The sequence below is a fragment of the Hippopotamus amphibius genome, chromosome 3 (assembly GCF_030028045.1).
Source record: "Hippopotamus amphibius kiboko isolate mHipAmp2 chromosome 3, mHipAmp2.hap2, whole genome shotgun sequence".
In the NCBI taxonomy this organism is placed as follows: domain Eukaryota; kingdom Metazoa; phylum Chordata; class Mammalia; order Artiodactyla; family Hippopotamidae; genus Hippopotamus; species Hippopotamus amphibius.
The window spans coordinates 180,740,611-180,766,256 of record NC_080188.1 but is presented as its reverse complement, the minus strand read 5'-3'; the positions used below and the strand labels follow the sequence as shown (position 1 = coordinate 180,766,256).

The 25,646-nt window shown below is 35.9% G+C and overlaps 1 protein-coding gene across 9 annotated transcripts in view; it reads left to right on the top strand.

Annotated features, from left to right (window-relative positions):
- The window catches only part of MARK1 (microtubule affinity regulating kinase 1), a 133,976-nt gene that overhangs the window by 46,047 nt on the left and 62,283 nt on the right, over window positions 1-25,646 (top strand). For all 9 annotated transcript variants that reach the window (XM_057726148.1, XM_057726146.1, XM_057726142.1 and 6 more), the window contains exons 2-3: window positions 20,863-21,066; window positions 22,329-22,382. In XM_057726148.1, the coding sequence (XP_057582131.1) occupies window positions 20,863-21,066; window positions 22,329-22,382 (258 nt within the window). The remainder of the gene's footprint in view (window positions 1-20,862; window positions 21,067-22,328; window positions 22,383-25,646) is intronic.

Genomic DNA, 25,646 nt, shown 5'->3' with positions numbered 1-25,646 from the left:
CTGGCTCCGATGTCCTTTTGACGCAACTTCATTAATAATTGCTAGCTTTCTTGGTTCTGGCCCAAGATGTCCCAGGTTTATCTTGTAAATCTCCTGTCCCCCAGACCTGGAATCAGCTATTTTTCTAATGAGGATGCCATTGTAACTCGGTTGTCTGTGTTTCTAGGCCTTTTTTGTGGCCAGAGTCAGGAAGTAGGCATTTTGTTAAAGTAAAAAAGCATGAGTTCTTCAAGTTTAATATTACATGGTTTTGCTTTGTTTTTATACTGAAGTTTTTAATAACATGAATACATAATTACTTATTTGCTTTCTCTTAATATATATGTACATATACTTATATAAAATATGTAGTCTCCAGATAGTATTACTATTAATCAGACTACTGAATGATATTTAACAATTCTTTGTGTAAAACCATTATTCCACTTAAGGAAATACAGTAAAAAACAGTTCTAAAGTCACTTAAAATCATTTTTTCTCTTTGGTTGTTTTACCAATTTGATATATAGTTAAGTTCATTTGTTTTATTTTGTTTTACATATATTAAGATGACTTTTTACTTTTAGTTTTGATTTTGTTAAATATTTGAAACTTTTACATGGTTTGTACATTGAAGCTGTGTAACGAGGTAAATTCAGTGAAGTCTGACTTCCCTCCCTCTCATTCTCCTTCCCTCCCTCCCCCATAGGTAACCACTTTCGTTAGTTTTCAATTTATCCTAGTGTTCTTTTGCACATACAAGCAAATTTATTATATATATATATGCTGTATAGTATATATATATATATATATATGTTGTATATATACGTTATAGAGAAGGTCTAGATAAACTGTTTTTGTTTGTTTTTTTCCTTTCCTGTTTCCTAGAGTGATTCTTCATGATTTCTTCATGGTTCCCCCCTTCTCCACTGTCCAGTGTCTAAGTATAATTACAGTGTGGGCATCTTTTACTTATAGTTTATCCTTTGAATGGGCAATTTTATCTAGACTTGCTGTTTGCTCAAGAACAATGTAGGTGGATTCTCCTTGACTTATCTCCCCATTTAATGGAAGTAGAACTTGAGCTGATGGCTGGGTTTAAGTACACACGGGTTCATAGCCTCTTTGCAGTTCTTAGCAGCTTGAGGAAAGTGGTGAGTGGTGAGGGGATTGAGATTGTGCTGGAGGTTGAGGCAGACGGGATCAGGCAACCCCATGTAAGGTGTATTTTCTTAGAACAGTTTCACTGAATTTTAAGAGTTTTAGTGTTACATCTAGCCCATAGGGAATACTCCTTTAATTTTGATCTTTCTTTCCAGAACGAGTAGATTTACAGTTGGGAAGTTGAGTTGGAGAAAATTAAGATGATCCCTACCACATGGTTCTTTTCAGGTATCAACTAGCCCACCTGGCATGTATCCTGTGGTCTGCCTAAGCATCTGGTCATCAACCCTCCTAGGTGGGGGTTGTTAGTAAGGCCGCTCCGAAACTATTCACTTACCATTTTTTATTTAATTTGAAGTTTGAGGAATGGGGTTGTGACTACATTATTATTATACTATAACTTGTTTCTTTCCTACTTTATTAATGTTCGTGGGTTACACAGAAGGAGTTATACAAATGTGCTGTCACCTACCATTTGCCCCCCAAAGCTCTACTTCACCTTTTAATTTTTAAAAACGTCTCCAACTATATTTACAGTTTATTACACCTGAGTTGGAATCCCAATAATGCAACTTATTATGGGATTGAATTTGGGTAAATTATTCAACCAGTTAACATATGGTACATAGTGGACATTCAGTAAATGCTGGTTCCCTTGTTCCTTGCCCATTCTCTTAGATAAACTTTAAAAAATCATTTGTTTCATTGTATCGAAGAGTTAATAAATGTACCTGTGTAATAGAACAACATTCCAGATATTTAAAAAGACACAGAAAAAGAAAGTGTTCCCTCTATTCCTGTTTCCCAATACCCTAATTCCTCTCCCAGCTGAGAACTACGTACACTTAGGTCTCTTGTATAATCTCCTGGGGATATTCTCTGCTCATCAAAGCATGGGGTTAGTTGTACACAGGCACACACACACTTACAAAAAGCATACCTACCGTACATACATGACCAGTTCTCTACTGATGAACATTGATGCTATTCTTATCTTTTGCTATTACAGAAAGTACTGCAATATATTTCTTTGTATGCATTGATCTTTTTGACTCATTTCTGATTATGTCTGTAGAATAAATTACTAGGAGCAAAATTTCTAGTCTAATAATTGTAGAAACTTCTTTGATAGATGTTACCAAACTTCTTTATATAGAATTTATATTAGTTTTCACTCTGATCTATGCTATATGAGTGTGTCTATTTCTACTATAGTTTTAGCAGCTAATGCTGTAAAGCTCTAATCTTTGCTAATTTGATAAATGAAAAATAGTATTTCATTGTAGCTTAACAAATTTGATTTGACTTGTTATGATTGACTGTCATGGGAAAAATACATTTGGAAGTGATGTGTTTACCCTTTTCTGTGAACTATTTGTACCTATCCTTTGCTTATTCTCATTTTCTCATTGTGTGTGTGTGTGTTTTTAACAATTTGCCGAAGGTTTTAGTATTAAAAAAATGAACCATTTGCCTGCCACATGTTACAAGTATTTTTTATCGATTTATTATTTCTCCTTTTACTTTGATTTAAGGAGAGGGTTTTTTTTTTTTAATTTTAGATTAATTTAATTTTGGCTTATAACATTATATGTTTCATGTGTACAGTGTTATATATCTACTTCTGTATACTGTACATGTGCTCACCACCAAAAATTTAGTTTCCATCTATCACAATACAGTTTATCCCTTTTACCCACTTTGCCCCCCTCCTCCCCATTCTTCCCCTCTTGTAACTACTACTCTGTTCTCTGTATCTGTGTGTTTGGTTGTGTTTACTTATTTTTTATATTCACTTATTTTGTTTATGTTTTATATTTCACATATGAGTGAAATCATACTGTATTTGTCTTTTCTCTGATTTACTTCACTTAGCATGGTACTCTCAGGGTTCATCCATGTTGTTGCAAATGGCAAGATTTCGTTCTTTTTTATTGCTGAATACTATCCCCATGTGTATATGTGTACCACAGTTTCTTTATCCATTCATCTACTGGTGGACACTTAGGGTATTTCCATGTCTTGGCTATTATAAATTATCCTGCTCTAAACATGGGAGTGCAGATATCTTTTTGAGTTGTTTTTGTTTCCATTGGATATATTCCCAGAAGTGGAATTGCTGGATCATATAGTAGTACTGTTTTTAATTTTTTGAGGACCTCCATATGTTTTCCATAGTAGCTACATCAATTTACATTCCCACCAACAATGCACGAGGGTTCCTTTTTGTCCACGTCTTCACTAACACTTGTTATGTCTTGCCTTTTTGATAACAGCCATTCTAACAGACGTGAGGTGATAGCTCATTGTGTTGATTAGCATTTTCCTAATAGTTAGTGGTGTTGAACATCTTTTCAAGTGCCTGTTGGCAATCTGTCTATCTTCTTTGGAAAATTGTTCAGCTCCTCTGCCCATTTTTTATTGGGTTGTTTGTTTATTGTTATTGTTGTTGAGTTATATGAGTTCTTTGTATATTAACCCCTTATCGGATATATTGTTTGCAAATGTCTTCTCCCACTCATTAGGTTGTCTTTTTGTTTTGTTGGTGATTTCCTTTGCTGTGCAGAAGCTTTTAGTTTGATGTAGTCCTCATTTATTTTTGCTTTTGTTTTCTTTGCCTGAGGAGACATATCTAAAAAGATGTTGCTAAGGCCAGTGTCAAAGTACATATTGCCTGTGTTTTCTTCTAGGAGTATTATGGTTTCAAGTCTTACATTCAAGTCTTTAATCCATTTAGAATTGATTTTTGTGTATGGAGTATGATAGCAGCCTAGTTTCTGTGTTTTTTAAATTTTGTTGTTGTTGTTGTTTTTGTATGTGGCTGTCCAGTTTTCCCAGCACCATTAATTGAAGAGACTGTCCTTTATCTGTTAACATGTTCTTTGTTCCTTGGTCATAAATTAATTATCCATATATGTGTAGGTTTATTTCTGGGCTTTATTCTGCTACACTGAGCTATGTATCTGTTTTTCTGCCAGTACCAAGCTGTTTTGATTACTATGGCTTTATAATACAGTTTGAAATCAGAGTGGGATACCTCCAACTTTGTTCATTTTCCTTAGGCTTGCTTTGGCTATTTGGAGTCTTCTGTGGTTCCAAATAAATTTTAGAATATTTTGTACTAGTTCTGTGAAAAATGTTTTTGAGATTTTGATAGGGATTGCATTGAATCTGTAGATTGCTTTAGGTAGTATGGGCATTTTAACAATATTAATTCTTCTAGTACATGAACACAGAATATCTTTTAAGGAGACTTTTTAAAAACTTTACTGTGTTTTTAAAAGTTTTATGATGTCAAATTTAACAAATTTTTGTGGCTTCTATTGTGTGTCGTACTTAGGAAGGCATTTGCCATGCTGAGATCATAAAAACAGTTGCTAGCTTGTCATTTTTTTTTTTAGTGCTCACTTTTGCAGCTTCTTTGTCTTTTTTTGGTTTGGTTTGATTTTGGGTGTTTTGTTGTTGTTTGTTTGTTTTCTTGGGGATTGTTTGTTTATATTTACATCCTTAATCCATTGGGATTTTATTTCAGTGTAAGGAGTAATGCATCACTCCTGGACTTCCAACTTTTTTTCTAGTTGATACAGTACCACTTGTTGAGCAATCTATTATTTTTGCTCATATAAAAATGCTGACATTGACATCTCACTAATTCTCCTTTGAATTTATTCCTTAGACAAACTTTTGTCAATTTTTTTTCACTTTTATTTTGTCACTCATGGGTCACCATTTAATTGTAATGATTTTTTGGTTATCAGTAAGTCGTGATTCTAAAAAATTCAACCTTCTGGTACAAATCCAGGAGTAAGTGGGAAAATGTTTCTTTGCGCCCTATTCTATTTCCAACTGAATTATTGTTTATTGACGTTAAAATAAAGAAAAATTAGCTGCAATGATTTAGAAAGTGTATGACCTACACATCTATCTGAAAAAAATTCACAAACTGGAAAAAGTGAACCTAAGGAAAAGAAATGCAGGGATGTAAGAAACTACTATGAAAAATGTAACCAGTGAAAATTACAGATAATTAAAAATAATCTCTAATAATGTGGTTATGAAGTTTAATGCAGTTCTTTAAAGCATTAAAAAAATAGAACAGGCACATGTTAAACCAATCTGAAAATATGCAGAACAGTTCTTGGTGATTCTAACAAAAACATTCTGTACTGGTAGCATCTGGTAATTGTCCTTTCAGTTATCATCAGCCTAATTGCCTGGATTTCTGACTACAGGTACTTGGCCATCTAGTGGCTTTCTTAGATAGTCTTGCTGTAGTACACTCTGATCTCATTGGGCCCTCCATTATATTGGCCTCTACTCCCTATCCATCAGTCTTTTTTGGTCTTCTTTTCCTTCATTGTTGAGCTTAGATTTTATGATCCATCATCTCAATAACTTGTCAATAACCTAACTTGCCTTGCTGCTTTCTCTTTGGTGATACCTGTTTGACAAACTCCAGGCCGGGACGAACTCATTTATCTGCTTCCTCAGTAATCTGTCTGTGGGAATTTGAGTATTGTTGGGAAAAAAATGACATAACTGGACAGATTAGAGCCATAATGAATTCATGGTCACTGATCTCAACTAGTCTGTCAGTACTGCTCCGCAGCCCTACCAGATTTCTTTGGTTAACTTGTTTTTCCTTTTTATAAATAGATTTCAAATCTTTTTTACTCTCCACAAACCTCTATGGCCTCTCTTCACCCTTAGCAGGTGACCTTACCTTCAACCACCCAGAGAGAGTAAGCATCATTAGATAGGAACTCACTCCTTCCTACCATTAAATGTATGCACCTTTCTACATCTAGATCTAATTTCCCTTCCTTTCTACTTGTTATAGAAGAGATGTCTTTCTTCCTGCATAAGGGCAGTCTCTCCATCTGTGCCCTGAAACTTCTTACTGTCCACCTTCCCAGGAACTTCACTTATCTTTTCCCTCTCCTGTCTTGTCAGCATCTCACTCTGCACTGGATCCTTCCCTTGGGTTTTAAACATGCTCTGGTCTCCATCTTAAAACAAGCAAATGAACAATAACCTCCTTCAATTCCACACCCCTGTTTCTTCCCCAGCTGTCACACTCCTGCCTCTAATTCACAGTGAGACTTCTCAGGTTTGTTATTTGCCCTAGCAGCCTCCATTTCCTCACATTCCACTTTTCCCCGGCCCATTGCAACTTGACTTTTACTCCTAAATTAAAAAAAAAAAAATAACCACCAGTAGAATAGGCACAGGAGGTGGAGATTCCAAATCACTGGAGGAGAAAAAAAGAAACAAAGAAAATTCACTGACTATAGGGAAAAATAAAGAAAAAACAAAGTAAAAACAAAACAAAATGCAGAAAGAAGTCCAAATATGTTCATTATAACAGGTTAAACTCTATATGGCGTTATCTATCTAGCATTTTAGAAAAGGCAATAGTATCAGAAAGCAGATCAATGAAAGGAGAGCACTGATAGCAAAGGGGCACAGGGAACTTTTTGGCGTGATGAAATTTTTTTGCATTTTTTTTCATGTTTTTGTTTGTTTGTTTGTTTTGTTTTGTTTTTCTGACTACATTGGATCTTCATTGCTGTGCACGGGCTTTCTCCAGTTGTGAGCGGGGGCTACTCATTGCAGTGCGTGGGTTTCTCATTCTGGTGGCTTCTCTTCTTGCACAGCACAGGCTCTAGGCACACAGGCTTCAGTAGTTGCAGCATGAGAAGTCAGTAGTTGTGGCACATGGGCTTAGTTGCTCCGAGGCATGTGGAATCTTCCCAGACCAGGGACGGAACCCGTGTCCCCTGCATTGGCAGGTGGGTTCTTAACCACTACGCCACCAGGGAAGTCTCTTTTCATGTTAATTGATGTTGTGTTTCATACTTTATATGTTTGTCACAACTCATATACTTAAATTTGGTGAATTTCATTGTGTTATTTATTCCACAATGAAACTAACAGAAAGAAAGTTTAATAGAAGCATCATAATATACTACTTGGTTTCCAGTGAATAAATATTTACAAGTCATAATCATGTAAACACAATACTTTTTAAATGAAAATTTAATCATATTTACGTTACGTTAGGAAGATGGGGGTGGGGAGGCAAAAAGATCTTAATCCTATTTGACGGTGGTAGGAAATTGAGAGAATGTCTAAGACTGATGAATTAAGAATTAGCAATGAAAGCATTTTGTTTAGAAACATTTAAGCCAATTTTAGAAGAAAAAGCAAAAGGAAAAAGCTCTGGTGAGCAGGCTTGGCATCTTAAAGGGTGGTACAGGGGACTGATATTTTTTGTTAGTAGCCTTTTAGAGTTAGTTGACATTTTTGCCCATGTGCATGTATCATTTTAGTAAAAATTCATTTTAAAATTTAGGATAATACTTTGCTAGAAATAACCATAGAAAGACCAAAAATGGGTGTGGAACCCAGCTTAGGCAAGGAGGGAAATAGAAGCAGATATGATGTGTGGCTTTCCCTGGGAGGTAATGTCTAAGCTGACTATGAAAGGTGAGTTAAGAGTTCACCCAATGATTCTTTCAGAATGTAATTATTATTAAGGATGTTTCCTCTCTTGTGACTTTGTTGAACTCAAGTAGGACTTCCGAAAGATATTTTATTAATTTACTTGCATTTTCTAGGTTTATATTCAGGTCAGCAGTGAAAAGGTGATACAAATAAATCTTTCCACTGCTTTTTTTTTTTCATGAAGAGCATTGCTGGTGTATCCAGCACTACTGTAATGTTCTTGTCTTCTTTGTGTTTTTATGGCTTATTGCTCAGAGCTACTCCATGTTTTTCAAATTGAAGTGATATGTTGTAATATTTTTCTTCTCTAGAGTTAACTTTGCCTTCTTAGGTCATATACCTAAATAACTGTAATGATAATTCTTTACTGTGTCGTTGAGTGATATTGGTGAAGATTTTCTTTAGGTTTCTTGGATCTCTGTAGAGTACAGGCAGACCCCAGAGATGTTGCAGGTTCGGTTCCAGACCACTGCAGTAAAGCAAGCATGGCAATAAAGTGAGTCACATGAAGATTTTGGTTTCCCAGTGTATAGAAAGTTATGTTTACACTGCACTGGAGTCTGTTAAGCAGCAATGGCATTATGTCTTAAAAAAAAAATACCTTATTTAAAAAGTACATTATTGCTGAAATATGCTAACCCTCATCTGAATCTTCAGTGAGTCGTAATTTTCTTGAGGCAGTAAATCAAAGATAGCTGTCACAGGTCACTATAAGCAATATGATAATAATGAAAAAGTTTGAAATGTTTCTAGAACTACCAAAGTCTGACGTAGAGACACGATATGAGCAATTACTGTTGGAAAAAATGGTGCCAGTAGACTTGCTCAATGCAAGACTGCCGCAAACCTTAAATTTAAAAAAAAATGCAGTATCTGCAAAGCATGGTAAAGCAGAGCACAGTAAAACAGGGTGGCCTGTAAACTATATTGGCCACATTTCTTCATTAGTATCATACTTTTTAGGTATTAAAATCAAACCCAGTTCTGGTTCCTAAAAACATCAGATCAAAGACCACTTAAAATATGAAAGTTTGTAAAATTATGCAGTTACTCGTTATGAACAGGCAGGATTACCGCACTGTGCAACTTTGCCCCTTTGATTCACTCAGTGCATAGCTTGGTAGCTGTTGGAAGGTTTTGGTGGTAATTTATTTTAAAAAACTTTTCTGTCTTCTTTGTTGGACTTCATTTTTTGTGGTTTCTCTTTCTAGAATTGATACATGACTATCTTGTCAGATGTATTGGCAGCTTATTGCAATAAGCTTTTATAAGATAAAATTGATTTTTTAAATTTGTAATTTAGGTGGGACACATAAGAAAAGATAACATATTTAGTGGGTCTATTCATGGAACACCGACTATTTGAATGATAAAGAAACGTAAAAGATACAGTGCTTGGTGACTTTGAAGCTCACAGTTTAGTAGGAGATAGTTTCCAAAGAAAAGGCAATTGTATTTTTTAAAATTAATTAATTAATTAATTTATTGGCTGTGTTGGGTCTTCATTGCTGCACATGAGCTTTCTCTAGTTGTGGTGAGCGGGGACTACTCTGTTGTGGTGCACTGGCTTCTCGTTGCTGTGGCCTCTTGTTGTGGAGCACGGGCTCTAGGTGCATGGGCTTCAGTAGTTACGGCACATGGGCTCAATAGTTGTGGCTCACAGGCTCTAGAGCGCAGGCTCAATAGTTGTGGCGCATGGGCTTAGTTGCTCCACGGCACATGGGATCTTCCTGGGACAGGGCTTGAACGTTTGTCCCCTGCATTGGCAGGCGGATTCTCAACCACTGCGCTACCTAGGAAGCCCAAGGCAATTGTATTTTAAAGTATTAATTGTTATATAAAAGAATATACAGTCACATCTCTTTTATTGCACTTCGCTTTATTGTGCTTCACAGATAATGCTTTTTTTTTTTTAAACAAATTGAAGGTTTGTAGCAACTCTGAGTCAAGCAAGGCTAATGGCATCATTTATCCAACAGCATCCATTCACATACTGTCTCTGTGTCATATTTTGATAATTCTTGAAATATTTCAAACCCTCCACTAGCAAAAAGATTACGACTTGCTGAAGGCTCAGGGGACACTGACTCGCTTCATTGCAATATTCTCAATTGAACTTGTAAAATCTCCAAGGTATGCCTATCAAGTACTGTAGGAACACAAATGAAGAGAATGCACAAGGCTTCCATTTTCAATAACTATTCTTTTTTTGCTGTGTAACTTTTTGACATTCATAAAGCTTCTATTTTCACTGAAGTAACTCGCCATTGTGCTATTTAAAAAGAAATTTTACCTTGAAATACTGAAATTGGGGAAGAAGGGAGACATCATATGGTAACATAATAAAGGAAGCATACCATTTGAGAGAATTTTTCTGACAACTAAATTCATTTATTGCCTGGTTCCTTATGAAATAGGCATTAATCATTATTAATGACATCTTCAGTCATGCTTTTGTACTACATGTAGCTGTTCTTTAAGTTGTTCTTTGACAACCCAAAGTTGTCAGTATCTGCGTGCAGTTTTCCAGTAAGGTAATTTGATATGTAGAGCTTAAAGATCTGGAGAAGGGTTCCTGGAGTCTGTGAATTGTGTGCTTCAAGAAATCTGTATCCTACCTTAAATGAATAGTGTGTTCTGATCTTCCTTACCCTTACTGTTTTTTGAGTAAAGTTCTTTAAACTTTACTCAAGAGAGTGTTGTTAAAATCTCCAGTCGTAGTTGTGAACTTGTGTATTTTTTCCCTTTTCTGTTAGTTTTTGTTTACTGAAACTCAGCTCTTAGACACATACATATTTAGGATTGTTATGTCTTCCTCGTGAGTTAACCCTTGTGTCATTATGAAGTGTTTATCTTTATTTTTTTAATAAGAACTTTTATTGAGATATAATTGACATACAATAAACTGCATGTATTTAAAGTGTACAATTTGATTTTTTTTTCTTATTAGTAATGTATATATGGCAATCCCAATCTCCCAATTCATCTCACCCCAACCCCCCCACCCCACGTATCTTTATTTTGTTAGTGCTCCTTGTATTGAAGTCTATTTTGTCTTATATTATTATAGCTTCTCTAGCTCTCTTTTGTTAACCATTTGCATTAGTATGTCTTTTTCCATAATTTTACTTTCAGTCTATCTGTATGTCCATATTGAAAGTACATCTTTTAATTTAAAATTCATTTAATCCCTTCTTTGAAGTTTTTATTTACACTAAACATAATTATTGATGTTTGCTAAGTCTTTAATTTTGCTCTTTTGCTTTTCTTTTTGTCCCATCTGTTTTTTATCATTGGTGGTGTTTCTCTCTTCTTTCTTTCTTTCTTGTCTGCTTTTGAGTTAATCAGATATTTTTTTAGTATTCCATTTTAATTCCTCTGTTGACTTACCTATGCCTTTGTATCTTTTTCAGTGCAATTTTCCCCAAGTGGTTGCTCTAGAGATTACGGAATGAACCCACACATTACTGCAGTCTATGTAGGGTAATATTGTACCAGTTCACATAAAATGTAAGAATCTTTTAATTCCCCTGAGCTTTGTGCTTTTGTTTTCACATATATTACATCTGCTTATGTTATAAACTCTACAATATGGTTACACTTTTTTGCTTTATATAGTTGTATTTCTTTTAAGAAATTAAGAGATGAAAAATATGTACTGTTTTATATTCACCCACATATTTATCATTTCCAGAGCTCTTTTTCCCTTTCTGTAGATTCAGGTTAACATCTGTGGTCACTTCCTTTTAGCTGCAAAAATTATCCTTAGCATTTCGTATAGCATGTGTCTCTGGCAACAAATTCTTTCAGTTGTTCATCTAAAAATGTCTTTATTTTGTCTTCATTTTTTGTTTGTTTTATTACATTTTTATTGAAGTATAGTTGGTTTACAATAGTTGTCTTCTTTTTTTAAAGAATATTTTCACTGGGTAAAGGATTTGGGGTTGCATTTGTTTTTCTGCAGCACATCAAAAATCTTCCATTGTCACCTGACCGCCATTGTTTCAAATAAGAAGTGAACTACCATTTGTATTGTCATTCCTTTGTATTGTGATGTTTTTCCCTGTTTCCTTTTTTTTTAAATTTTATTTTATTATTTATTTATTTATTTTGGTTGCATCAGGTCTTTGTTGCTGCGTGCAGGCTTTCTCTAGTTGCGGCAAGTGGGGGCTACTCTTTGTTGTGGTGCATGGGCTTCTCATTGCGATGGCTTCTCTTGTTGCAGTGCATGGGCCCTAGATGTGGGCTTCAGTAGTTGTGGCATGCGGGCTCAATAGTTGTGTCTCATGGGCTCTAGGGCACAGGCTTAGTAGTTGTGGCACATGGGCTTAGTTGCTCTGTGGCATGTGGGATCTTCCCAGACCAGGGCTTGAACCCATGTCTCCTGCATTGGCAGGTGGATTCTTCACCACTATGCCACTAAGGAAGCCCTCCCTGATTCCTTTAAAGATTTTTTTTCACCCTCTATACATGGTTTTTAGCAGTTTGACTGTGATGTACATACTTTTGGTTTTCTTTGAATTTATCTGGCTTGGAGTTCATAGTTTGGGGGAATTATATGACCATTATTACATCAAGTAAAATTTTCTCCCTCGTTTCCTTCTTATTCTTTCTCTGGTACCCCATTTACACATGTTAGTATTGATCCACAGATCATAGGGTCTCTCTTCATTTTTGTTTCATCTTCTCAGTTCTTCAGATTGTCTAATTTTTATTCATCTGTCTTCAAGTTCATTGACCCAATAAATTGTTCTTTTTAGGTATTGTACTATTCAGTTATGGAATTTCCATTTGATTCTTTACTATAGTTTCCATTTCTCTGCTGATACTTCACATCTATTTTCTCTAATCAAATTTTCCTTTACTTTTAGAAACATATTTATCATAACTGCCTTAACATTGTTGCCTGTTGAGTCCAACTTCTAGAATACCTTGGTGTCTATTTCTGTCGACTGCTGTTTCTCTTGACAGACTCATACTTTTGTTCCATCATGTATCTAGTGAGTTTTGATTATATAGTGGACATTGTTGATAATACTATACAGAGACTCTGGATTTAGTTATCTTCCTCTGAAAATTGTTGATTTGGCAGGAAGTTAATTTGGCTTGACTCAGACTTCAAATTTAGCCTTCTCTAATTCATATATATGGAATCTAAAAAAATGGTACTGATGAACCCAGTGGCAGGGCAAGAATAAAGATGCAGATGTAAAGAACGGACTTGAGGACACGGGGTTGGGGGGTGCAAAGGGGAAGTTGGGACGAAGTGAGAGAGTAGCATTGACATATATACACTACCAAGTGTAAAATAGATAGCTAGTGGGAAGTTGCTGCATAACATAGGGAGAGAAACTTGATGATGGGCGATGACTTGGAGGGCCTGGATGGGGAGGGTGGGAGAGAGTCGCAGGAGGGAGGGGATATGGGGATATATGTATAAGTACAGCTGGTTCACTTTGGTGTACCTCAAAGGCTGGCACAACAGTGTAAAGCAATTATATTCCAATAAAGAGCTTTAAAAAAAAAATTTAGCCTTCCCTATGTTGGTCAGCAGCCAAATCTTTATTTCCTTAACCTTATAGCTGTCTCCTTCTGACGTGTTCCTTGGAGTTTCTCTTGCTTACATTTGGTTTAGGGCTCAGCAAAGGACCTGTAGTTTATACAGGGATTGCAGAGTTTTGTTCTTTGTGACTTTATTTTTGCCAGAGTTTCCTTTTTCACTCTCCAATTTTTTTTTTAGCCCCCAGCTCCATCCTCTGACTCCTTTAGCCAGTAGGACTATTGCTTTGTGCTTGAATTTCAGTCACCAGGAGTTAGGTGGACCAGAGTTTGCCCCCCAGGTAGAAACTGTAAAACTAAAAATTTCATCCAGTTTGGTTCCCTTTTTACAAAGATCAATCTCCCTCCAGTTTTTGCCTGCTTTTTGTGGCTCTCTGGAGCCACCAAACAATTATTTTTAATATTTTGTCTAGAGATTGTATTTTTATCTGCTGATAGATTAGTCAGATACAAACTATTCATCCATTATTGGATGCATACCTTCCCTACTTAAAAAAAAAAAAAAAAACAACTGAGAAATAGGAATTTGGTTATTGTTTCTAAATTGCCATGGCCTGTAATGGTGCTAATATCAGCTGACCAAAGAGTAGCTGTGGTGTGCAAAGCAGCATGTTCTGGAGTCCTGGGATGTGAGCTGTGGCATCCCTAACTTCAGGTCTCATACGTGATATGACTTCTCAGGACCATTTGAATATTCAGTCACCCAGCAGATTCAGTGACTGTTATAAAAGATTGTGATTTATTTTGATATTAGAGTAAGCTTTAATAAATTGATATGGTTTTATAAAAATAAAACCGTGATACTAACCACAGCTGAGAGTAATGAGCTATATCTATTCACTGTTCAATAACTTGGAGAGAGTTTGTTTTCTTTCTCTTTTTAGTACCCCCCTCAGTCAGTATCACCTTTTCAAGTGTGGCCAGAGAACATTGAGAAAGGAGAAAATCCAAATCCATTTTGAAAATTAATAGCCTTTCTCATCCTCTGGTACATGTTTGCTCCTTCTTCATGGTTAAAGAATAGGTACCCTCAACTTAAAAAATGTTCAAGGCATCAAGATCAGTAGGTTTTGGGGGAGAGTGTTTGTGTGTACGCATACACATGGGAAGAGACAGCATATAAATGTAATTTTATTTTTCAACTTAGATGTTTCAAAGGGAAAGGTAAACCAGAGCTCTGTGATTCCTAGATTCAAGTCAGTTCATTCAGGCCTCTTCTCAAATGTCACCTCATCTGAGACCACCTATGATCACCCTTACTTTCCAGTTCCTTACCTCCCTGATTTCTCTTTTTATACCACGAACCACTAGCTGGCATTTTATCTCTTCATTGGTTTGCATACTTACTACCCTTCCCTCTTCCTTTTACCTCCCTCTGCTAAAATGTAAACTTTATGAGGACAGGGACTTTTTATATTTAGATTTCTTTCGATTCTCTGGCATGTAGGATAGTGTCTTGCATATAGTAGGTCTAAGTAAAATTTTGTTGATTGAATGAGTGAGTAAACGAATCACTGAATAATGAGATGGGAGACAGAGTTCAAAAAATAAGATGAAGTGAGAGGCTTTGGAGTTACTTTGATGACTTTCTGTTAACTCAAGATTTCCGAAGTCCATTGTGAGTGCCTTGTGGGAGAGGGCTTGCTTCCTGTTGCTAATTCTGTGTCTGGGGAGATGTAGTACTTGTGCTTTTTAATATCTGATTTGACAATAATTGATGGATAGTGAAAATAATAAAAAGAAATAAACCTTATCCAAGCAGGTGAGGCAACATGTGGAAGAACATCTTCCTTGCCTAGGAAAATACCTAAGTGTAATACATCCTTGTGGGAGGATCTGAGTGTAGCAATTAAAATTGGGACCTAATTTCAAGGTATATATACCTATAGCATGAATGCAGTGAGCAAATTGTAGAAGTTTAGATGCTGATTGACTTCTAAGAAGCCTGTTTTTCTTCGATTTTATAAGCAGCATTCAATTGCCCTGAATTTTATAGTCCCCAGGCTACTTTCTGGTTTTAACAACAAAGTCAGAAAAGTTTAGTCAATTAAAAAGTTGTAGCCAAAATAAAAAGTTTTCCTTTCACTTGCACTTAGAGCATAAACCATCCCAGTTTTTAAGAAATGGGATAACCATCTCCATTTCCTCCGAATTCCAGCTGTTTGGCTAACTCTACCTATTATGTAGTTTAAGTAAAATGAATGCCAGTTTTCTTTTTGATATGTTACTGGTGTGGCCAATATAATTCCTGGGAGTTGGTAACTTTCTAGATGACTATTATACTAGCAGTGTTAGGAATACCATAAAATATATTTAATAGGTTTTTGGGGGTTTTTTGGTTTTTGAAATTTTTTATCCAGAGAAAAGCACACGGAGATCTAAGTTCCATAAAGATCACAACCCACCCCAACATACACACATACGCACTTTAATCGATGTTTGGGCAGAACCTGGCATTAACACTAGAAGGGTCAGAGTCTAATGGTACGTAACCTCTCTGAGCCACTGTTTTCCCTCTCTGTAAAACAGGTCATCATGGTATGCTTGACAGAACTGCTATGAAAATTAAAAGAGGTAATGCATGTAAAGCATCTAATACAGCTCCTAGCACACACTAACCCTTCAGTAATTGATAGCTTTTATTACCATTTTCCCTCTGGGTAACTAAGATATTACCATTCTCATTTAGCAAAAAAAGTGACAGCAGAAATTTTAATCACAGCCATATTTTCTTTTGATTTAAAAAGTTATTTGCTTCAGGCAAAAGAGAAGAACTACCTAGGATAAAGTTAGGTTGTGAGATAAGAGACGTGGCTTACGTTAATGTATTCTTTCTTTATCATTTATTTGTTATTTGACTTATTCATACATTTGTTTGTTCATTTATTACCTATTAGTTAGCCAAGCTGCGCCTTCTCTTGCCTTTTAAACCTGACTCTGTATGGTCAATGTACAGGGCTTTATATCCGTAACTTAAACAGTTTGAATTCCCGGAGCATTCAGTTGGACAACTGGCTTTTCTAACATGTAGGCCTTTGAAAAAGATATCCCATTTAATGTACCATTTTTATAGGTACTTTTTCTTCTTTGAATTTACAAAGTATGATCTCACCTTGGGATTTTTCTATTTATTCATTTCACTGCCCAGAATGCTCTTCCCCTGTTTATCTAGATCCTTGTCATCTTTTAGGTCCAACTCAAGCATCATTTATTCCATCCATTCTGTCTAAAGTTGCACCCACCCCAACTCCCTCCCTAGTCACTCTCGTCACATCACCTCAGTTTACTTCCTTTTTACCCCATATTACCAAGTATAGTTCTTTTATTTTGGCTATTTGCATAGTCTTGTCTTCTTTAACTGGAATACAGGTTTCATCCTTCAAGATATTTTCAAGCTACCAGTAGACTTCAAAAAATTCCTTTTTTTTTTTTTTTTTGGACTTAGCCTCAGTTGATTTCTGTTGCTTACAGACAAGAAACCTGACTGATAAGGCAGCTGGTACCAGAAGTGGTTGCAGGCAACAGGCACTCAGGGAAATGGCAGAAATTTGGGATTGGTTTCCTGGTGTAGGAGAAGGGTTATTTTTGTTTCTTTCTTTGTTAGTGTAGTTTTAATTAACAGACACTTGCATGGTTCTTATTTTGTACTATTCTAAGCACCTTTACGGAAATTATTTTATCTAATCCTCAGAACAACTATGAGGTAGGCTTTATTATTAGTTCCCTTTTATAGATAAGGAAACAGCACATAGAGGTTAAACAACTTGCCCAAGGATGCATAGCTAGTGAGTAGAAAAATTTCATTTCGGTTGCTATTGAAAGCAGGGACAATTCTGTTATTATTCAGGAACTGAAGTCTGATAGTCCATGGGATGCAGCCTTGAAGAACTAATGAAACTATTACCCATAATTACTTTGAATATGCTATGTACTCAGGGCCAGCTTTAGGGTCATGTTGCCACTGCTGCAGAAAAATGAAGGAATTCAGTGTCTACTGGATTGAATAGACAATTTGAAAGAAAATAAGATCTGAATTTGTATTTTCAGCTAAAGATGGGGGACTAAAACTTACAGATGTTATATAATTAACCTCACATAATTTCTTCTCTCTGTCAGCCTTAGGGCTGAGATAGTTCTTAATTAAACTCACAAAGAATTCAGCCCGTGCTGTATTAAACGTTTTTCCCAGGTTTCCTATTTGAAAGTTAATCTGTTGATCAGGATGGAGTAAGATCAGTTATCCCCAATTATTCTTCAGAAAGTTTCTTCAAGGAAAGATTCTGCTCCTGAGTGGTGCTGTGGCAATCCTAAGGAAAGATGAGGGTTTGAGGGGAGGAATATTTGTTTGGGTGGGTGTTTTATAATTAGAACTATATAATACAAAACATGTGCTATATATTTTATGTTAATTTCTAATTTAAGACTCATATAAATGCATTCTGTGTAAGTTGAATGGGTTGTAAAATGGTCATACTTCATGTTGAAAGTTAGGAGAGCTTATTTTTTAAAAGAATTTTGGAGACTATACTACCCTTTCCGATTCTTGGGGTGGGGTAAGAAGGAATAGTATTTTTGTAAGAGTCCTCTGTCCCCTCCTCTGCTCTCCCAAGTTATAGACACAGCCATACCCATATTTTTCCTAGAATCTCCTACTCTGTTGGTAGGATTAGCCAGAAACAGTTTAGTCCTACATTCCAAAACATGATGTGGTACAGTAGGGCTCAGCCAGCTGCATCCTATAGGCCAAATCCACCCTTTCAGTGTGTTTTTATGTGGCCCTGAGCTAAGAAAAGTTCTTAAAAAATGAGTATCCAACAGAGAAAGTATAGAGCCTGCAAAGCCTAAACTTTTAACAGAAAAGTTTGCTGACCTCTCCGTTTCACCATACTTGCTGGGAATACCGAACAGTCAAGGATGCTGTCCCTTTATCAAGAGTTCCTCCTTAGGGAATTGATTATATAGCCCTCTCTTTTGTTGTTTGCAGCTAGCTAGAATTTGAACATGTCTGGCAAGAATCTCCTAATTAGTCATTGTTCCTTTATGTTTACCTCTTAATTAGAAAATAGTGATAGCTTTTGTGTATCAGCTGTTGTATTGCTATGTAACAAATCATCCCAGTAGTCAGTGGCTTAAACTAACAAGCATACACTATTTCTCATGAAGCAGGGGGTCATCTGGGGAATCAGTTTATTTAATCCGACCTCAGCTGGGAGTGGCTCTGCTCTATGTATTGCTCACCTTCCTTCTGGTATCAGCCTGGGCAAGTCCTCATGGTGATGGCAGAAGTTTAAGAGAGTAAGTTGAAACACAGCAAGGCCTGTTGATGACTAACGTGGGACTGGCATATACTATCACTCTGCACTCGTTCTGTTGGCCAAAGCAAATCCTATGACTGGTTGCCCAAAGAGTGAGAAACTGTGCCCTGCCCTCAGTGGGAGAACACTGGAAAGTTACATGGCAAAGGGTGTGAAAATGTGGAGCTAATAATTCAGTCTACCATAGTTTGGTTTATGGTCAGGATATACTCTGCAACCAGCATTGGGAGCTGGGTTACAGCTCAGATGTTTTAACTCATCCTGCTTTTATACGCATCAAAGATCTGGAGAGCAAGGAATCACTTGTCAGAAGTCATTCTGAGTATAGGTGTCAGGAGCACAAGGACCCTAAATTTCTTCAACTTAGTGAGTATGTATTTAGTGGGGTTTTTTGTGCCCAACACCATATTAACTTCTAGGGCTTAAGGAGCTTTAGGTCTGACAGTGAAAACAGACCATGGACAGGTACAGTAACAGAAGTTTTTACTAGATAAAAAGATAGCAACAGAAGAGATGGGTAGTCAATTCTGCTTTGTGAAAAGACATATAAAGCTTTGTGGAAGAGGAGATAGAATTAAATCTTGAAGGATGGACAAGTCCACATTTCCTTCAGAACAAGTTCAGGTAGAGAAGTACTATTTGTAGGAAGTATTATAGCAGTGTGTTAATATTAGAAATTGATTATAATTAAAATCTCTTGCTTATGCTCGGATAATAGAAAAGTCTCCGAAAGTCAGTGAATAACTTTGTATTTACCACCTTCTCATATTATTTAGTGCAGTAGTTTTCAAACTTTGGCCTGCAGCAGAATCACCTGGAGGACTTGTTTAAACACTGATTGCTGGGTTCCACCCCCATAGTTTCTTATTCAGTAGGTCTGCAGCAGGTCAGAGAATTTGCATGTATGACATGTTCCCAGATGATGCTGTGAGCGCTGGTCCAGGGACAGCACTTTGGGAACTATTGATTTATTGAATCTTTCCTATGTACCTGGCGCTCTGCAATGTGGTGAGTAGATAAAAGTGAAAAGAAAACATCCCTGCCCACAGCTTGCTTGTGGTAGGGTGGCAGAGACAGAGAAGTGAATGTATAATGACAGTGCAGTGGAATGGATGCTGAGATACATGAAAGTACAGTTTGCTGTGAAAATACACCAGAGGGACACTAACTCAGAATGAGGCCACAGGCTGCGAGTGTGTGTAAGACACAGAAAATCCTTTAATCCTGAGCTGAGTTAAAAAAGAAAAATCAGAAAGTAATAACAAATAGAAAAATGACCTTGAGTCATGCTTTGCATGGGATTAGTAAATGGAGTCGTCTTCAAAATTGCCTTTAAGAAATTTCTGATCAGTGTTTTTCAGAAAAGCTTTCGGTGGTGTAGAGAGGACAACATAAGTCTGAATTAGTTATTCTGCAAATAAAAACTATCCCCCTTTTTGTTTTTGCTATTTTTTCCTATTCATATTCAGCTATTTTTAAGATGCCAGTTAGATAAAGATGTTATGTTTACCATGCATGATTCTGTGTTTTCACAAAAAATGCTAGAAATTTTATTTATGTCAGAATGCAGACAAAACTAGACAAGAGCAGGAACCATCAGAGCTGTGGGGGAACAGAGTTCCTTAGGCAGCTTTACCTGGAACTTGAGGTGCTGAGCCCGCAGGAGAACAGATTCAGCTACTCACTGTGATTTGTGGACTAGCGTGAGACTGGGAGACAAAGTGACGTCTGCCTTGAGAAGGGCACCGAGGACAAATGCAGTGGATATTAGGTCATGGATCTGGGCAGGGCTGTGGATAGCTCCTGCTTGGGCATGGTGAGCTGGGTGAGGGGGCTGAGCAGGAATTGATTAGAGGTGCACCTGTAGTGGGAAGCTGCTTTGCCCAGCAAGTGAAAGACTGAACAGGACAAGCAGTTGGGCTGGTTTAGAGAAATAGAGCTGTGCTCATGAGGTTGTTTGTCTTGGCACTGAAGACGTTCTGCCGTTTTAATGAAGCAATCTTGGGTTGTGTTGTCATCTCAACCTACAGGGGTAACACCCTTAGAGGAGCAATGGTCTGGGGGGCTCCTGGCTATCTAACCATTTATATTTTTTTAATCAAAAGCATATACCTAAAGCTATACAGAATATTTCATTTTAGTTAGTTATATTCCCCCTGGCAAAGGGAGCTAAGGTCAAGTAGAAATTGTAAACAGAATGCTCAAACTTTAAAATCGTGTAGTACAATCTATTTTCTTTGGAGATGAATTATTAATGAAAGTTGTTTGTAGTTTTTTTTTTTAGCTGTCCTTTAAGTATAGTTTAATTAACCATGAAATCTTGTAACCTTTCTCTTAGAATACATCTGTGGATGGATATACTGAACCCCATATCCAGCCAACCAAATCAAGTAGCAGACAGAACATCCCTCGGTGTAGAAACTCCATTACGTCAGCAACAGATGAACAGCCTCATATTGGAAATTACCGTTTACAAAAAACAATAGGGAAGGGAAATTTTGCCAAAGTGAAATTGGCAAGACATGTTCTTACTGGTAGAGAGGTAAGTTTTCATGCTGCCTTTTAATATTTACTTTGACCTCTCCAGAGTCTTGTTAAAAAGCTTTCCTATAGCTGATTCTGGGCATAAGTGACAGTTGCAATATGGTAAACACTGGGATATGTGTGAGTGGAATGTACATAGATAGAATTATACGTGACACAGAAGAATTGTCCCTACGTCTTAGCATCTCTTATAAATCAGCTGTGCTGCAGATGAGGTTTTCTCAGACTTCTGTCTTTCATTATATGGTTTCTGTAAACATTTCTGGTTACCCTTGCTACCCAGCCACAGGAAGAGGGCTAGGATAACTTCTTATTAATTACTGCTTAAGCTGTAGGCTATACAGGAATAGAAATATGAGGTTGTACATGGGAAACTTATATAATGTCATAAGCCACTGTTACCTCAATAAAAAATAAATTTAAAAATTGCTGACTGAGGTAAATTAGGTATAAATGTGTAGAAAGTCACCTGCTAATTTTTATCTATTTAGAGACCACATTGAGTGAGTGTTATACAGATGTTTTTATCAGATAATAAGAGAATCAGGTTTCTAAAATCCCATATGTTTCAAATTAGGTGTATTTATATAGCAAAATTGATGTTTTTAAAATAATATATTTAATTTATATATTAAAGACGAAAAATAAACACCTAACATTCTATATTGCATAATATTTACTGGATCCAATTAGGACATTATGAAAAATCTGTCATAAAATGTTTTTGTTAAGTTTCCATTTTGTTCTGTAGATAATATTATAATCACTTACAGTTAAATTTAGTCGTATCTGTCCATTTTGACCCCAGGAGCTGTTGGGACTCATGCTGTATTAGACAGAGACTTAGAGGACATTTAAATCTGTTTTGTTAGTTTGCTGTAAGTAAGTTTGGGTGTCTCTACCCACATAATACTTAACTTACTAAAAGTTTATAAGACTTTCCCCTCTGATAATTTTAACTTATCAAGATCATGAGTAAAAGATTAAGATACAGTTGATTTTTACTTTAAAAGGGGAAACTTGGAAGAATTTTAACAAAGGTGTAATTTCATTGACTCAGAATCAAATAGGTTAAAGACTTGAGTCAATAGAATATATTCTAAGGCTGCCTAGTTATCAGAGCTTTGTCATCCAATTAGGTGAACACCAAATCTAATTAAATTATATCAAGTTAGGAATGAAACAAAAGATGTTTTCTTTATAAATTTTATTCATTAAGATATATATTCTCAAATATAGTTTAATGATTCTCTTTTTTAGGTTGCTGTGAAAATAATAGACAAAACTCAGCTAAATCCTACCAGTCTACAAAAGGTATTTAATTATTTTAATAGTAAGTAATAGAATGCAAGTTTATTAATTAATATATGTTACTCTGTAAAGTCAGTTATTCTAAATTTCCTGTTAGGTACGATACTGCATTTCATCAATATATGAAGAAAAGATGATATAAAACATAATATTTACACTTAATAATAATTAAATAATATTTATCAAGTGTTTGAAAAATATCTACTTCTCAAATGCATGTACCATATCAAAGGTACTTATGTCTTTTAATTCAGTAGAATAAAACTTTTCATATCAAATATTTTGAAGTAGTTGGCATTCTGCTTCATTAAAAATCAACTTTTATGAGATACTGTTGTCCATAGGTGGGTTTCCTTTTAATGCTTCACTGCTTTTCTTCCTTCTTTCACAAAAACTAGTCTTCCAGCTAACTTACAGTAAAAAATATGAACATTTCTTCAAAAGGTGAAAATATAAAACAGCAGAGGGACCAAAAAATGCTGTTAGGATGGGAATTGACCTGGTTAACCTGGCAAAGCTGTTTCATGTTGCTTCATTAATTACGTGGGAAAACTTTCTCAGATACACATTTTAGTACTTTGAAAACAAAGCAAATATTTTAACATGTATGCCATGTATGTTGTTTCTATATAGCTCACTATATAATACATATATATAATATATATAAAGTACATTATGATTTTTATTAGAATATAATGGGATCATGGTCACATATGTAAGCATGATATAAATAACTTTGGATTTCTAAAACAGAATTTTATAAGAAAATTTTAGTATGGTGTGTCTAGCTACACCTGCTCCAATTCTAACATTAAATTAAAAATTTGAGTTTGTGATATTAAGACTTTCCACTTGTCTCAGTGCCAGATAACTCAGTTTATTTTATATATTTCTGCTTAGAGATCTGTCTTTGTGCTTACTGAGATTCCTTTTAAATTAGGCAACCAGTGTAACTTTTCATAGCATTGGTACTTCTCATCTGTGAGAATCCAAAAGGTTTGCCAGATTCTTTTTTGTCTGTCGGTGTGAGATAATATACCTTATTGGATGTTTTTTGGGAGAAACTTCAGCACCCATCTTTCAGCTAATCTTGATTTAGTTGTATGGATTATAAAAAGGCATCCTCTCTGGGCAGACAAATTATCCAAAGATGCATTTTTTTTCCTGGACTAGAGCCACATTGGGGCAAATTTTGCCCCCCCCCCGGGAATCCTTTTAAAGTGCACAGACTGCATAACTGCCCAGTGGCCCTGTCCATGACCCACCTACCCTTTTCACTTTTCCTGCATTAATCTGTGGGTTACTCTGGTAAATTAAGTGATTTTAAGTGACATTTAAGGCTAGTCCAGGCCTGCTGTACTAGTTGGATGCAATGTAAAGGGACCCTCACTCTGTCTTTCCTAGGCAGGTCCAGAGAAGTTTGTAGAATCAAAATCACACCTGTTGAAACATGCAGACATGCAAATGTGAAGGTGGACTGAAATTCAGATAAAAATATACTTGTTGATGTAATTTCTATTATAAATTTCTACTATAAATCCTGCTAATCTTGCTGATAAAGTGTTGCTTTTCCTAGCAGGCATATAAAGAATGACGGCAATTTTGTTTTCTTTAATCTGTGAAAATAAAAGCAAAGGAATGATTGAAATTTACTAAACGTACCCAGTCCACTGTGTGTTTTTTGTTGTTTTCAAAATAATTTTCATTTATGTTCATAGATTTGCTTTTTGTTAAAAGGTTTGAAAAAAACAGATCAATGCTTGCTTAGTTTTCGTTCATTGTAGAACCCTACCCATTGAATGCTGGGAGCATCTCCCAGTCAGTCATATCTAAAATGTAAAAATATAAAAAATGGAGTTAAAAACAATCATTTTTTTCCCTTAGCATGACAGTAAAGTCCTATAGGTAAAAAATAGCAAAATGGCTCTCTATGTCTTAGGCATGCTTAAGAGGCAGATAATGACAGCACATATGCTTGCAATAAGGATTCATTTTAATCTCATCTCAACCCAAGTGTTCGGTTAAATCTTGTTCTGGACTTGATTTGATTATTTAAGCTAGTTCCCCTCCTTTACTGTCTTTTGTGTATAACATATTTATAGGAAATATTACTTTCCTTTGCCAACATCAGTGATAGATAAAAAGTAATCTAAATTTGATACCCCAGCTGTTTCAAACTTCTAAAATATAAAGTTCTTAAAAACAGTTTGGTCTTTGGAATTGTTAAGCATCTTTGATTTCAAGTTTGTTCACATAATATGCTCATATTATTTGTATTACGTGTGTATATATATATATATATTTTTTTTTTCTTTTGGCTGCGCTGGGTCTTAGTTGTGGCACACAGGATCCTCGTTGTGGTGTGTGGGATCTTTAGTTGTGGCATGCGGGATCTTTTCTTCTTAGTTGCGAAATCTAGTTGGACCTAGTTCCCTGATGAGGGATCAAACTGGGGCCCCCTGCATTGGGAGCACAGAGTCTTAACCGCTGGACCACCAGGGAAGTCCCTATATTATATATCTTAAATTAATGGAATCCAATTTAATAAGCTTTCATAGTTTAAGAACTATTTGACATAGATGCTACATTTACTTCTTCCCCTTTGGAGCATGACTCCCACCTTGTATGTTGGTGTTTTCTTAGAGTGGGGTCTAGGAACTATACTGGTGATTCCTGGGATCTTTTAAGCATCCTGTAACTGTTGGAGGAAAAGCAAAACGATGAAGCAATTTTATTCATAGTTCACATGCTTGAAATGTAAGATTAGTTATCATTTTCTCTGAAACTCTAAGTTTGAAACTTGAACATATTAGTTTATACACAGGTTACAAAGTTTGTGTTAGCTTTTCTCAGCTCACAGTCACCAGGGTGCAGTTTATCTCTCTTCTGTGTGTTTATTAATTTGCATTTTCTATTGTTTTATTGTATTGCATTATATTTCAAATTCACAAAAATAGCTCAGAGGTTCAGAAGTGATTTGCTGAATAGTAAAACCTGTAATGAAAACAGAAACAAGACTACTACAACTCATTAAATAATAAAGAGGAGTGCTACATCCCAGTTATAAAGAATGGAAATCCTTGTGGCAGTGAGTTTGCACAAGCAGGGCAAGTGTAAAAAAGTTTCAGTAATTGACATCTGGAAATTAGACTTAAGTGAATGATCCATTTACTGCTAGTGTCTCATGTGTTCCCTGTTGTGTAAAACATTGCCAAATGGTTGCTTAAGCCATTATATTTTAGTGAATTTTCAGATGAAGCCCTGAGA